The 14,850-nt window shown below is 40.9% G+C and overlaps 2 protein-coding genes across 2 annotated transcripts; one reads left to right on the top strand and one right to left on the bottom strand.

The window, feature by feature from the left end:
• The first annotated feature begins 2,752 nt into the window (after positions 1-2,752).
• Positions 2,753-6,646, top strand: pkia (cAMP-dependent protein kinase inhibitor alpha). The gene is made up of 2 exons (XM_085468660.1): positions 2,753-2,924; positions 3,537-6,646. Exons 1-2 carry the CDS (start codon positions 2,774-2,776, stop codon positions 3,611-3,613), a joined length of 228 nt encoding a protein of 75 aa, XP_085324786.1. The 5' UTR covers positions 2,753-2,773; the 3' UTR covers positions 3,614-6,646.
• Positions 6,647-8,480: 1,834 nt separating this feature from the next.
• Positions 8,481-14,740, bottom strand: bco1 (beta-carotene oxygenase 1). The gene is made up of 11 exons (XM_085468662.1): positions 14,556-14,740; positions 14,341-14,469; positions 14,085-14,214; positions 11,555-11,702; positions 11,312-11,462; positions 10,994-11,214; positions 10,614-10,871; positions 10,422-10,527; positions 10,193-10,281; positions 9,002-9,113; positions 8,481-8,814 (listed from the first exon to the last, which is right to left on the bottom strand). Exons 1-11 carry the CDS (start codon positions 14,617-14,619, stop codon positions 8,666-8,668), a joined length of 1,557 nt encoding a protein of 518 aa, XP_085324788.1. The 5' UTR covers positions 14,620-14,740; the 3' UTR covers positions 8,481-8,665.
• Positions 14,741-14,850: the final 110 nt, after the last annotated feature.

Consider the following 14,850-nt stretch of genomic DNA (forward strand, 5'->3'; position numbering starts at 1 on the left):
GAAAAACTTTTCTGTTAAGCGTCCCTTCAAAGTAATGCGGTTTTATTCTGAAAGTAATACTCGGAAGTAGCTTTGGTGTGCTTGATTTGCTTGACGTTGGTAAATTCTCTTTCATGAGCGCATTGGGGAATACCGAAATGGCAAGATCCGAGCCGATGTGATTGACCCCTGCGAATATTCGGAAGCCATTTATTCCAAACAGGTAGCATACCTTGTTGATCATATTAAGAATAATAACTGCAGGTGCAAAGTGCGCAAAGCTCGTAAATGCATGTGTAATGTTAATATCATGCAGGCTACGTTTACTGACACTGACCTGGCTCTGTGGGGGTCTTTGTCATCAAAGACAGACGTATGGATCTTGGTTTTAATAATGAATTTAAACATTCAGATTCTCCTGCAACCTTAAGCTCGTCTGTATTTAAAGGTTATATGTCTTCAACAAAAAAGAAAAGAAAAAAACTAGCGCTTTATTATTTAGGACGCCAATGCGCGTGACTGCATCGCTTTAGTAGGTGATAAATTGTCATTTTGGACAAATAGTCTTTGTGGAGTGACGTCACACTCGTGCAGACTCGCGATGAACTTTTAAATAAATCACTTAGCTAAGATTGCCTTAAATGTGTACGAGCTGTAGAAATAACAGTAAAACATTTGCACGCTCTTACAGGGAGGGTGTTGACAGCTGCGCGTGAATCCGTGGTTAAGGAGAAATTGTTTACTTTTGCGCTTGGCACGGTGATGTTGGAGTATAGCATGTCTGTTTGTGTGAGACCTGGCATCAGTCCCAGGTATGCCCAGGCCACCTAGAATAACTCTGGCATAAGTTTCTGGGACTCGTTTATGTACTGCCTTTATCACTGCTAATATTCTGTTTGGCAGCATAACAAATCAAACAGCTGCAAAGCAGGAGTAGACTCCCCCCCCAAAAAAAAAAACTTCATAGTGAAAGACAGAGACGGTTGGCCTGTTGTATTATTCAGCGATTTGATCATTTGTTTGGAGTCTGTGCTATGTATATTGTTGTCCAGGCCAGCTGAGCTCTGCTTCCCACATGGGAGTACACACACTGTACACACACATATACACACAAACACACAGCTGAGTTGCCAATGTTCTAATTCATGGGTACAACAGTCTGACTAAATTATGTAAACTGGCAATTAATATTTCATAGAATATGAGCATAGGAAAACACATCGCAAAATGTCCTGTCACTTCTAACTTCAACTTCTAACTTCAAATAAAAACACAGCTTCAGTGGAAAAATGTCTGCACGTACAGATCTGTAATCCAATTAGATTCACTTATGTTCTATCATAAGACAGGTTCTTTATTGAAAGGTGTGGGGAGGAATTTTATATCTCATTTGGCTCTACCAGGACATTTACTCATGCAAGCTACATTAACCTAGCTGTTTACATGATTTAACGTTTCAAATGATATTTCTTCTTTATTGCTAATAAACCTGGAGAGTTATACCTATGACCACAATCCAGTGCCCCGATTCTCATATTAAGTTAGAGAACAGCCGTCTTATCTCTCTTGCTTCCCCACACGTTTGGTCTGTCAGTCGTACACGGACAGCATCTGCCGGGTCTTGCCCATCTTGACACCATTTTGAGAATGACAGCTGAGTGGGAGGGTGCTCAGATGATGACAGAAGAGGTTTCCAAAAATAGCCACAGTCCACCACAACTTTCTCTAGAAATAGCCACAAATGGATGTGAAAGTGAGGCATTTTTAATATATACTTATATATAATTTAAAAATCCTGCATTTGACTTGGGGAAAATCAAACCAACCTTTTTTTAATAATAATAATAATGGATACTTTATTGATCCCCATGGGGAAATTACTTGTTTTTCTCTGCATTTGACCCATTCACTCAGTGAAGCAGTGGGCAGCCCACTAAGCAGGCGCCCGGGGAGCAGTGTGTAGGGACGGTACCTTGCTCAGGGGTACCTCAGGGTAGCCGTTAAGTGGATTCGAACCGCCGACCTTCCGATCATGGGGCGACCACTTTACCTACTGAGTGACTGAGTGTTGTGATGTCTTCTGAGGGTTTTTTATTTTCCTTGAAAATTTTAAAGTAGTGGCAGCAAATAAATGCAGATATCCAGACTGATACAGCCAAAGAAATCTCATCATAGCAGATTTTAATTGAAAGAAATGTGACAACAAAGCCTGAATCTGCTCAGTGCTGAAGGACAGCCTCAGCCAGACAGATTGCTACAAAGGGCTTGAATATAAGCAGAAGGATTTAACCTAAATCTCCGGGGCAGCACAGCTCCCATCATACTCCATGTGATATGGCAGTACTTTCCTCATTCTGCTTTAATGACCTCTTAGCGTGCTCTTTGGTTGAAGTAATGCATCAGATTGTCTGTTTATATTTCCCATCGCTCTCCTCGGCATTTCTTCTACTGAATTTGCCTCCTCTGTATCCATGGTGTCGCCTGTACCCTAGACTGAGATTAAAATAGATTAAGCAGGGATTAGGTCATAAGATAAGCGGAGGGAGGGATGTATTCAATGAGTGTCTGCATAGCCTGCTGCGTTACATTCTTCTTGTCAACAAAAACTGGTGTTGCCATTGTGTAAAGTTATTTAGGAGAAGCTGCACAAACTCTGTCCATTTCAGCGATCTTTCCATAAAAGCGGTGCAGATTCCATTGTCTGTGGGTCACTGTGCACCTGTGCAACTTGAAAAGGTGTGTCAGTGTGTGCTGCTGTGTGCGGCACGCTCTGCTATGGTGAGGTGTGTCAGCGATGACGGATGTGGAGGCGACCTATGAGGACTTCATCACCTCTCGACGATCCAGCCGCAGGAATGCCATACATGATATTCCAAACGCTCCTGGAGAACCGGGCACCACTGATCTGTCGGAGAGTCTGGCACAGCTCAACATCAACAAGTCAGGTGAGCAACATGATGAAGAACGAGAACATATTTTGATGGCGACATTAATAATTCATCAGGGTAGCAACACATAGCCTCCACTCTACTTGTGTTGAGTTGAATTCTCTGGATTTTCCAACAGTGGAGAGGAAAATCAAGACTTCATAGCTTAGTTCTGCAGCATGTTTGGAAATTGTAAATAGAGCTCAAAATCACAGAGCCACTAATCTTTGGCTCTCTTCCAAAGTGTGTCTTTTGTCCTGTCTCTCTCCCAGATGGCTGCCCCTCCCTTGGTCTAGTTCTACCGGAGGCTTCTTCCTGTTAAAGGGAAGTTTTTCCTTCCCACTGTCACCAAGTGCTTCCTCATAGGGAGGGGGGGGGACGACGACGACATTTGATTGTTGGTGTTTTGTCTCCATTATTGTGGGGTCTTTACTGTACAAAATAAAATGTCTTAGGATGATTGTTGTTCTGATTTCACACTATATAAATAAAATTTAATTGAAGTTCTTCAGTTACATTTTACATATATGTCTTCTTTGGTGACTTAGTAGCTGCATCACTGACTTCCCCCGTAGTTAAATGTCCATGAAATCGACTGTCCCACTGTCCTCTTTCGTCACTGTTTTCCAGGTGATGAGGGAGAAGATGCTGAGAAAAGCCAGAACTCTCCATCTAAAGAAGAGCAGACTCAAGCTGAGGGAAACTAAGTGCCACCGGACATTTATGGACTCGAGCAGCCACTTCTTTTAGTCTATCTGCTCCCTGTATGCTAAGCCTCTGACTGGCCAGTTGCATCTAATGACTGTGAACAGCAAAATCCTCTATTGCCACTATCCTGCCATCAGGAAGTCATCACTATGGCAACCACAGCACAGTCTCTCTCTCGCTTGTAATTGGGTGTGTTCCATTTTCCTTAAAAACTTTCCTTCCTTTGCTGCCTTTTGTCCAAGGCTGCTGATATCAGATTGGATGTAATTTAAGGTGAACTAAACATGATGTCAACAACCAAAACCAGCCCACTTTTGACTGTGAGTGGTTTTGAGTGGAAAGTGGAGGGAGGAACGGAGGCTAGTAAAAGGTTTTTAGAGCAGCCACAGAATTAAAATTTGTCTTCCCCTCTCCTCGTCTCCTTCAATTAATCACCACTGATGCGACTGAAACACAGACGGCAACTGGACATCCACTCATCTTGCCTCGACGCCTGAACACGTGCTCCCTTCATAAGTACTCGCTATTGACCGTTTCCTATTTCCATGGATTCGGATCCATCTGTGTATTGGATTGATGGACGTTATCCAGCAACTGCACTCAGCAGCTCAAAGGCCCTGTTGTACTTTGTTGCATGTATCCATGTTAGGTGTAAAATCTAAATGGGTTTTTTTTTTTATCATTTCAGACATCCCATTTTAAGTATTACATTGATGGTCAAACACGGTCCAGTTCTTTAAAAAAACTAAGAGTCAGATCACAAGATATAAAGCTTTTTTTTTTCCCAAGTTAGGAACAGCAACATGTGCTGCTCGATCTGTCACAGGCAAAATGAGCGTCTGTTTAGTTTTGGTGGCTGGCTTCACTGCACCTTGCTTTACTCTTGCACACTGACCCATAACTTTGAGTTCACTATAACTATTCACTAGAATTTTGTTGTTTGCACTGCCAGGCCTCACAAATGAAGCCAGGGAGTACAAATGTGTCCCCCCTCCCCCCCAAAATTGTGGGTTTTTTAAACCATTTTTCTGCCAAGGCAATATTGTCTTTTGCTTTGCTAATTCAGGACCTGGACTACTTGCCATAATTGATGGAACCACAAATTCAACTCTTTACAAGAAAATACAGAAAGAGAACCTCTGCCCATCGATTTGTGGTCCAAACTTCAAGCACACTTGGGTTATTGAGTTGGACAGTGTTTCAAAACACACCAGCAAGTCCACCTCTGAATAGCTTGAAGTAACAAAATGAAGGTTTTGGACTACTATTGAGATGTTTTTCATTAAAAGCACTGTTCATGCTCATAAAACCCTCCAATGTGGCTGAATCAAAACAATTCTGCAGAAAAGAGTCACTCAATGTGAATAACTCTTTGCCAATACTTGCAAAACCTCTTGCCTGCAGTTCTTATTACCAAGGCTAGCACAACCATTTATTAGGCTTAGGGGTCATGTACTGTTTCACACAGGGCCAGGTAGGTTTGGATAGCTTTTTTTCAATTAATAAAAGAAATCATCATTTAAAAAAAAGGCATTTTGTTTGCACTCAGGTTATCTTTAGGAAAATACTTTTTAATGACGCTGTAAACAATGAAATTGATTGGTTGGAAAGTAGGATTTCACCCTTACTGTACATCTTATACTTTAATAACTGGCCTCTCACTGTCTGCAAATGTGTCCAGTCTAACTTGTGATGGCCTTGAATGCAGGAGTTCTCTCCTTACATGCAGGGTATCTACACACATTAAGTGGTTATCCCACAGTTTAACATTTGCACTGCCATGTATTATACCCAAGTTTGTAATTTGGTTGTGGTGGACATCAAGGAAAAACATTTATTTGCTACTTAAGATTTGGAAATTGCACTACTGAGTGTGGTTTATTAGCGTGTGCTGTATGTGTAAATTTCCGTAGATGAGACGACTGTTAGAATAAATATTATGTACTGGCACACTGCCTGTCAGTTTTGCAATTCCCTTTTGTAATCTGTTTTCACAGTTTCCTTTTAACACCATTACTGTACTCTGTCCAATTTAGATCTACTAATGAAATATGTGGGTATGCATTCTAAAAATGCTTTATTACTTTGTTATATCTGACCAGCTGATCATTTTGTTTCTTTGTTTAGTTACCTTCACAAAGGAGGTTATCTTTTTGCTACTGTTTCTAGTTATTTGTCAACAGGATTATGTATCTGCAGCTACCTGGATGATTTTCAGGAAACTTGGAGATAACGTGGAGTATGGGCATATAGGAAGAAGCTGTAAAAATTGGGCGGGTGGACGGTGGTTGTAGTAAATCTTTAGTTTTAACCTGTTAAAGGGGATTAGTGCCATTTTATAGTGCATCATAGGACTAAGATAACTTGTACTCTGAGTCCAGTGTAATGTGATTTAATGACCGGTACTGTTGCAGTTTCGGTGAGCTATAGAACTCAAGCTGTTGTTCCATTCTCACTGTTATTTTCAGTATTTTATAAAAATTCTCGATTTAGTCACGTTATTGTGTTATCAGAGGCATTACTATGTAACATACTCATTTTTGACTTTGTCTATTTGGTTAGTTTTGATGTGCAATTAAATTTTACTAGTGAATTAATCGAAAGTGTCAAGACAAATTAATGCATCCTCAACAGAGAAGGCTCAATAAGCAAAGTCTTTGTCTCCCCCTGGTGGTCAATCTAAGCTATTCCATTCAACAACGGAAAGGCCCAATCACTGAGCGCTTCTGTTTTGTAATCGATATCAGACGATGTAGAACGATGCAATAGATAATGCAAGCATTCACAAGTCAGTGAGGTCATGTGCCGTTAGTTAAGGTCAGCTTGATAGAAAGATACTATGATGGCTAGCTCACGTGAAGGAATTGGTACTCTCCTATAATAGACCCACGCACTGTAAAAAGAAAAAGGAAAAAATGATGACTATGTTTCTCTTCCTGATTAGATTCTGATTAGTCAAGTGCTAGGCAGTAAACACGGTGGTTATTGACACGCATTGATGGTGGTAAATAAATTGCATTGTGTGCAGAAGGTCATGTCAAACCGACATGACCTTCTGCACACAGTGTAATAAAATTGAGCTGTATCATATGGTAATCAGAACAGTGAGGACTCATTTCACTGATACCAGAGTTGTTAATGTTGAAGATAAATGGTACATGCTGTAATAATGCAACAGAGCTGTATCTGTAATGACAGAGCAGCTGAGTGATTATTGTTGTTATAGGCCTTTGAAATGCTACAAGGCAACTTATGGGTGGAGCATTTTCTTCAGTTTTTCTCGATTACTTTCATTCAGTCTTTCTTCCTTGTTCTGATGCTCGGTTTGAACTTCAGCGTGCTGTCTTGACCATCTCTACATATCTAAATGTTTTGAGTTGCCGCTGATGTGAAAGGTTGATTAGATATTTGCATTACTGTGATTATTAGGTACGCCTGCTCCACTGCTAAAGTAGTTGCTAAATGTATTTAGAATGACTTATGTATACATTTCCTTATTTTTTTTCTGATACATTTAGTTTAATGAGTATTATGTTTGCTTTTCTGCATTTCATCACTTTTGTAAAGTTAAAAAAAAAACCTTCACAATTCATTTGTTTCAGAAAATATTTTCTTCTATATTAGGCCTATTTTGCTGATTTTTTTCAAAAGTAAGCAAGATTATGAGGGAAAAAACTAAATTTTTTGATGTTTAAGTCTTCAAAGGCTTGTGAAAGTTGTTTATTCATTCATCACACAGTTAAAGTGACTGACTGTTAATGTTTTGGCAAATGTGAAAAATCCCTTAATTTTTTTGAGAAATACGAGACTAGTGAGAGTGACTTTCCTGCTGTGAGAATGGCACCAGATTGATTGAGAAACAGTATGATGTATGAAAAGATGAATAATGGATGTTGTAAGATTTTTATCGTGATGATGTTGGAAAAAGTGTCAGCCTAAATTAAAAGTGAAGAATTTCTTTGAAACTTTAGAAAACTGCTGAAATCGAGAAATGCTAAATGATATACGTGAAAGTATAAGCATTAGAAAACAGGAAATGGAAATATATACTATGAGAGAACATTCAGCAACCACTTTTGCATCTGCTCAGCTGCTTGTTAATACAATTATCTAATGAGCCAATCACATTTCAGTAATCCAAAACGTTAAGTCATGTAGATGTGATAAAGACATCCTGCTGAAGTTCAAGCTGAATGAATGAGGACGAAAGGTGAGTGAATATGTCTGAGTATGTCCAAAACTACTGATCTACTGGGGTTTTCCCACAAAACGATCTCTATGGAGGGATGATTATACAGAGAATGCTCCGAAAAAGAGAAAAAACCTTCTTGCATCTCTGAACGCACAATCTAGCTGACTGTGCTGCACATGGTCTGCAGCAGCAGAAGACCACACTAGGCTCCACTCCTGTCATGTAAGAACAACAAACTGAGATTACATCTCGCACTGACTCATCAAAATTGGACAATAAAAGGTTGGAAAAAATCTCAGAATAATATAATAATAATGCAGCGTGCACAAAAACAACGACAAAGGTGCTATTGTGGGTGGGAAGTGTTAAGAGTAGTGAGACTGATAATTCTGATGTGAGAATTGCACCAGAGCGATTGAGAAACGCTGTACCTTGAAACACAACAATCATATTTCACATGGGAACAATTGTTTACCATAAATGTTTACCTAAATCTATAACCCTATGCCTAATTGAATGGACTTTACTCCTTTGATAACTTATCTGAGATTTCTATATCTTCAGAAACAAGTAACACTGTGTCATGAAGGCTGTATTTGCTCAGAGACCTTGACCTTGTGTACAGCCACACTGTGTTAACATAACTCTTCGCCATGACACCACAAATATGGAGCATTGGTTGGATTTATTCTTGTAATATCAGTAACATTGTAACATTACAGTACGTGTTTTGTTTAAATGACGAGGTTAACTTTATACCATATACCAGTGATAATACAATGAAATGACTTACGATACATGCTTGTGCCACATGTGCTACTGTGGCACAGTTCCCTTTCTTTATTTTAAACTTTTATTTTCAATGTGGGATGAAAAATCCATGCATGTCCTTGTTCAGCTCAGTATTCACATAGGCTCGTGCTACTTCCTTGAACGTTTTCCCATCGAGAATCAGGATGAAGCTCGACTGGCCTGGATTGTAGTTGATGACTGATGTTAGGACCACACCTGCAAATGGAGAAGGAGGTTATTGTATCACAACTTTGTCAACACAGATTACAGGCACAGATAAGTGGGGGGAGATCTGGTCTAATCTTTGTAGACCTTCTTATTGACTTGAACTTCAACTTGTCAATAGAAGCAAATACAGAATAAATGTCACGTCTTTGCACACCACATTCACTTGTATTCATACCATCATCTTCCGACTCTCCGTTTGGTCTGGGGATGAACACCGGCTCCGACGGCAAGCACTTGTCTTCATCCCAGTACACCATATTCTTGGTTTCCATGTCAAACTTTGCAACCTACAGTGAGTGAACAGATGAAACACACTCAACAAAGACGTCCATGCAGGTCAGAAGTTATTTACAGACACAGAAATACCAATACACAACACAGCACAACCGGCTTATCAGCCCGTTTAGTACTTTGTTCTGTGTGCAAATATTAGAAAAAGCAGTAAAATTCTCATATCACACGAGACTGCCGGACAATATGATGAGCAGCTGATGTTCTCATGGATGCACTTTGTACTTGATGCGTGAATCAAGTCCTTTTAATGAGCACAGGTTGGCATTTTTGCTGGCATGGCTTTGAGGCGTGTCTCCTATCAGGGGGAAACTTATATGGTAATTAAAAAACAAAGTTCCTCTGAGGGATCACCTTTATTCTGTTGTGAGATACTTTGACATCCTCTTTTTTTAGGGAGGGAATGTCCTCATTTATAGGACAAAATGATGAAAATCTCCTCCATCATATGCTTTGGCTTCAACAGCCACTAAACCTGACCCAATTTAACCCCCCACAGAAGATAGTGGAGCACTGAAGAATCATTGCAGAGGTACATTCAACCTGTTCTGCCAGCACATGGGGGTTAGACACCTGATTATGACACTTAACATGTTTTTTTTTTGTCTTTTGTCACCTCTATGGTTCAAGCAGAAGCCAGCGCTCTCTTCCTGTTTGTTTTTAGAATTGATTGTCTAGTGAGGATTAATAAAAAAAAACATAATTGTCTAATACAAAATATTTCCTTTTATGCCTTCCTGACTTTATGCCTCTTGTTGGAGGGCTGAGCTTTGAAGTCTTCTTTCCATTGTTTCTGATATCTTGATGTGCACGCGTACCCAAAAGTGCCATGAAGGGGATTGTTGTTTTATGGCGCAATGTGTAATTCACACTTAAACAAAAGTTTTACTGCTACATTTCGCTTCAAATGATTATTCTCAGTACTGTAGTTTTTCCACCCTAGTTTTGTAAAACAATACGTCCAGGAACAGCCTGCTTCCCCAAAATTTAAATGTCTGTTCTGGAAGTTAAAGGTCTCCATAGGCAAATTATATTTATAAAAATGTAAGAAATCTGAAATGTCGGATGTTCCCACCACTTCTGCAGAATCCCCCACGTAGTTCCCATAGACAAACTGGTGCCTCTTCCCATTGATGTCATAATTGATTCTGGGTAATTCCAAGCCTGATGGAAATAAAAGCACAGTTTTTGCTCCTATCTGGATTAACTTTAAATGACAAACAGCAATTTGAAAAACAAAAATAAACAAACTTGATTTGCCTTGAACCACTCAAACAGACACGTTTGAGTGGCGTTGGTTTTACCTTCACAGAGCACCTCTGCTTGGCACATGAATTTGCCTTCTTTCTCCTTCACAGCGCTGGCTGTCGTGTACTTGAGTTTCACCATGTTCCCTCCAACTGGAACGCTCTGCGAAATCCAGTCGACATGTGAAAGCCTTTAATGTGTGAGCCGTTCGATTGCAGGACCAAATGAATTACATGAAAACAACTCACTTTGTCAGCGTGGATGGGAAGGGCAAATCTCTTGTAAGCTGGCTTGGAAACCCTTTTTTCATCAAACTGAGATTTCTCCTTCAAGTTGCTCAAGTAGAACATGTCATAAAGGCTGTTGTCGGTGTAGGCAATGACATCAAAGACCACGTGGCCATCGTCCTCAAAAGCATTCACATGGTGGTAGAGGACCATCGCTCCTGTGTAGTACTTTGTCTCAACTTCTTTGCCGGTCTTTCTGTCTACCAAGTGGATCAGAGTCTGATGGAGAAACAAAGATATAGATAAAAGAGTCAATCCCATTTTTTTCTGAAGTGTTGAACACTAGTACACCCTTGTCCCCGGTCTATTAATCCACATTCATTAGCCTACTAACTCCTTACGTTTTCTTCAGGGCAGAACTTCAGGCAGCTTGCCCAGCTGACTCCTCTCATATAGGCAGTAGCCATCTTGAGGATGTCCAGCTTGAAAGGCATCTCGACAAAGATGATGTAGTTATCTGTCATGCCAAAGCTGTGGTAGTAGCTCGGCATGAGAAGGGAGCGGCAGGGGACTGAGCAGATCACCTCTGCATTTTTCAGTGCAGGGCCTTTCTTGCCTTTGTCTGAAAGGTGACAGTAGACAGCACAAATATGGAAACGCTGTAGGTGTTACTGTTGAGTTTAGAGGTTTAACATAAAACACATGAATCACTTATAGACCTTTGTCTGAGACAGCAGGAACTTTGAACAGTACGTATTTAGTTTTGCCCTTTGTCGCTATTGACGTTCCAATGTTGTAGGCATTGCCCTCCTTGTCATAGTGAGGATGGCACGAAGCTAAGTTTACAGGCAGGTACTTCAAGTAGTCCACCTGTGTGAGATATTTCAGAAACATATCAGGTCTGAAGCAAAGTCTTTCTTGGTTTTGAGTTCACACGTTTCAAGGTTAACCGGCAGCGTTACCTTTTCCAGGGTTTCCAGGGTCACGGGATCAATCTTGCTGATGTAGTTGGTTTCAGAAGAGGCATAATAGTCATTTCCATACTTGATGAAGTTGCTCGCGCCATTGTCGGTGAAGTCAGGCATTGTGTGGTTGAGAAAGGTGATTGCCCTGAAAAGTAAAAAGTTTGGGGGTTTTGAGTGTGATATTAATACAGGAAAGAGAGCGCCTCCATAGCGCACTAGTTAATGCATTTGCTTAACATGTAAAAGATCCCCAGTTTAAAAGCAGGAGGAGACACAAATCCTTGGGAGAGCTGTGCCAGGAAGCGCGTCCGGTGTTAAAAATCTGTGCCAACACAAATATGCGGATCCATCTCCTGTAGTTACCCCTTGAGAATAAGAGAACAGATTAGAAAGAAACCTGATTTCCTGTAAATGTTTGCCTTATGTGAATCTAAGTGAAAAATTCACAGCAGTAAGGGAAACAGCCCCGAGGTTGTTCCTACACAAAAATGATTATAACTGTGTCGCAGAGTCGTAGTCCAAGTGACTACCCAGATTTTACAAAAATGGCACCGCATGGTCTTATTTAATAGCTGCACTACCACAAAACTTAGAAAAACAAACAAACATGTATAATCTTCAAACATACAAGAAACCATAAACATGGATACCTTTGAGAAATATTATGACACCATATATTTTCTCAGGAATATACACAAAACATTTAAATTATTCACTCTGAAAAAGTTTTGGGAATAACCAGCCAGTGCTCAGCCAGTGTTCATCTTCAGCATAGTTGTCAAATAATAGAGAACAGCAGCATTTCTGTAGCACAAATCACTTAAAGGAAACTGAAGACATGCAACCATAAAATAACATATCGTCTATGGAGATTGCAATAGGAGTAGGGATGGGTATCGTTTAGGTTTTATCCAATACCAGTACCAAACCGGTACTTTTGAAACGGTGCCGGTGCTTAAATGGTGCTCGAACCGGTGCTTAAAGAATGGAGAACACAAAATTGGTCCAAAAAGCTCTCATGTTCAGCTGTTTTTTTGTAAAAAGATAACAATGTTAGCCTTTTCTGCAGCTATAGGGGATTTATGGTATCTTGGCTGGAAGCAGTGCTTAAACAATGCAAAAAACAAACTTTGTCCAAAAACCTCTCATGTTTAGCTGTTCTCCACTTTTTCTTTGGTCATTTTAGCCTTTTTGGCCAGGGTGAAGGGAGCATCTGCCATCAAACAACAGGACAGCCGCATGTAACTAGATGGTGTTTGCTAGTTCACCTTACATGCATTAATTTAATAACGTGGTTAGCTTACACACGAACAACATTAAGCGACTCACGCAGAGAAGAACGGCTGCTGCTGCCATCATCATCCCTCATCATTTCTGCTACACTGACAGGGCTATGGGCCAGGACTCTATTCTTCGGGTTTTTGGGGGATGTTGCTCCGGGTCAGATAACAGGCAACCCACCCGCAGTAGATGTGCACGGTGTGAGGTCTCGCAGCAAGCTATCAAATACGGCGTATTTCTCGGCTTTTAACAAAATGCTATACGTCGCCAGGTGTTTCATCAGATTCGAGGTGTTACCTCCTTTGCACAGTATCACCTTAAAGCACTTGTTGCAGGCTGCTGAGTTTGCATCTTTTGCTGTGAAGTACAGCCAGACTTCGACCGCTTCGCTTTGGGCATTTTTAAGCTCTGCTCTAAAAGAACGTATGTACCTGGGCCCGCCTACTACGCTCGCAAAGGTAAAATGATTGGCTGGAATCCAAAGGAAAAAAAGTACCGAAATGTGCGCTGCTTTTCGGTCTGGTTACTACCTTTTATGTCAGAACCGATACCGGTACCCATCCTATTTAGGGATGGGTACCGGCCTGTATTTGGCCAAATACAGGCCTGTATTTGTATAGCGCTTTACTAGTCCCTAAGGACCCCAAAGCGCTTTACACAACCAGTCATCCACCCATTCACACACAGGTGATGGCAAGCTACATTGTAGCCGCAGCCACCCTGGGGCGCACTGACAGAAGCGAGACCAGTGTCCAGCGAGGCTGCAGGATACTGGTGGCACAAACCGGGCCCTCTGACCACCACCAGTAGGTAACGGGTGAAGTGTCTTGCCCAAGGACACAACGACCGAGACTGTCCAAGCTGGGGCTCGAACCGGCAACCTTCCGATTACAAGGCGAACTCCCAACTCTTGAGCCACGATCACCCCCTAACTAAATAAAAGTAGTCTGGCATCCAAACAGTTTGCAGTATTTACCTGTTACGTTTATATTCTATAAAGCACAGTAACATAGGGTTTATCTTTACAGCAAAAATATTGCTGTACACTACAATAGACAGCAGAAAAAACAGACTAATGCTGGCAAATCTAGATGCCAGGGAAAGTTCTTACAGTATATAACGGCACTGTTTGCCAAATAAATACTGCAACTGTTGATAAAGAATTACAAACGAAGACTACTGCAGTTATTTCATGAAAAATATCAAATATGCTGAATTTGCCTGTAACAATAAAGAGTATGCTCACTTGAAGATGAAGTTCTTGCTTGGGTCTGGATAAGCCATCGTCCCCATTTCGGACACAACAATTCTATTTGCTTCCATGTTAGCTTTATAGGTGTCACTTCTGAGGAATCTGCTTCTATGGATTATTTCACCTGCAAGGAAACAAATACTGCGTCTTTTATCTGTGCGCTTTACATTTTTTTTTTTGTTTTATTTATGTATTTTTGCAGCAATTAACAGATTAGCAGCTGTGCACAGGTAAGAATTGCTGTACCAACCGTCTTTGAAGGTGAAGCTACTCATTAAGGCCATCCCATCAAACCAGTGGTTGTAGTTGGTGTCGCCCACAGTGAAGATGCCAGGGCCATTTCGGAGGAGCGTTCCTTGCAGCCAGCTGGGAATATTCCCTATTTGAAATGAAATCACAGTCTTCACAGCAGCAGTTTAAATCTGAACATTTGTTGGCAATACAATTGTATAAAACCGGACCCACCTTTAATTTCTGCCTTACAAGGCTCGGGCCTCTCTGTTGCGTTCTTAGAAAAGTCTACCGACATGTTCGCTGACAGACCAGTGAGTGCGCCAGTGTCAGAGTAAGTTAAATACTGTGGGAGCACAAACCACTCCCATTTGTTTTACTGGGGTGTTATGAAAGGGCAATTTATCTTATCTGTCTGTACAGCAATCCCCTTCCTGTGTGGAGGTTTCACAGAAACATTGAAGCTCAGTACCTTCACCGCAGGAAACTTAATGACTCCATCTGCTGCTGTTCTGTCCCCTTTTCACCT

This window comes from Copadichromis virginalis, linkage group LG9, assembly GCF_057382275.1.
Source record: "Copadichromis virginalis isolate Kocher_CV1m ecotype Utaka linkage group LG9, C_Virginalis_male_GT1.1, whole genome shotgun sequence".
Lineage (NCBI taxonomy): Eukaryota > Metazoa > Chordata > Actinopteri > Cichliformes > Cichlidae > Copadichromis > Copadichromis virginalis.

Coding starts and splice junctions, on each gene's coding strand:
- pkia (XM_085468660.1), top strand. CDS start 2,774: ATGACGGATGTGGAGGCGACCTATGAGGACTTCATCACCTCTCGACGA. Junction 2,925..3,536: donor GCTCAACATCAACAAGTCAG/GTGAGCAACATG, acceptor ACTGTTTTCCAG/GTGATGAGGGAGAAGATGCT.
- bco1 (XM_085468662.1), bottom strand. CDS start 14,619: ATGTCGGTAGACTTTTCTAAGAACGCAACAGAGAGGCCCGAGCCTTGT. Junction 11,463..11,554: donor CCCTGGAAACCCTGGAAAAG/GTAACGCTGCCG, acceptor TATCTCACACAG/GTGGACTACTTGAAGTACCT. Junction 10,872..10,993: donor AGTTCTGCCCTGAAGAAAAC/GTAAGGAGTTAG, acceptor TTTCTCCATCAG/ACTCTGATCCACTTGGTAGA.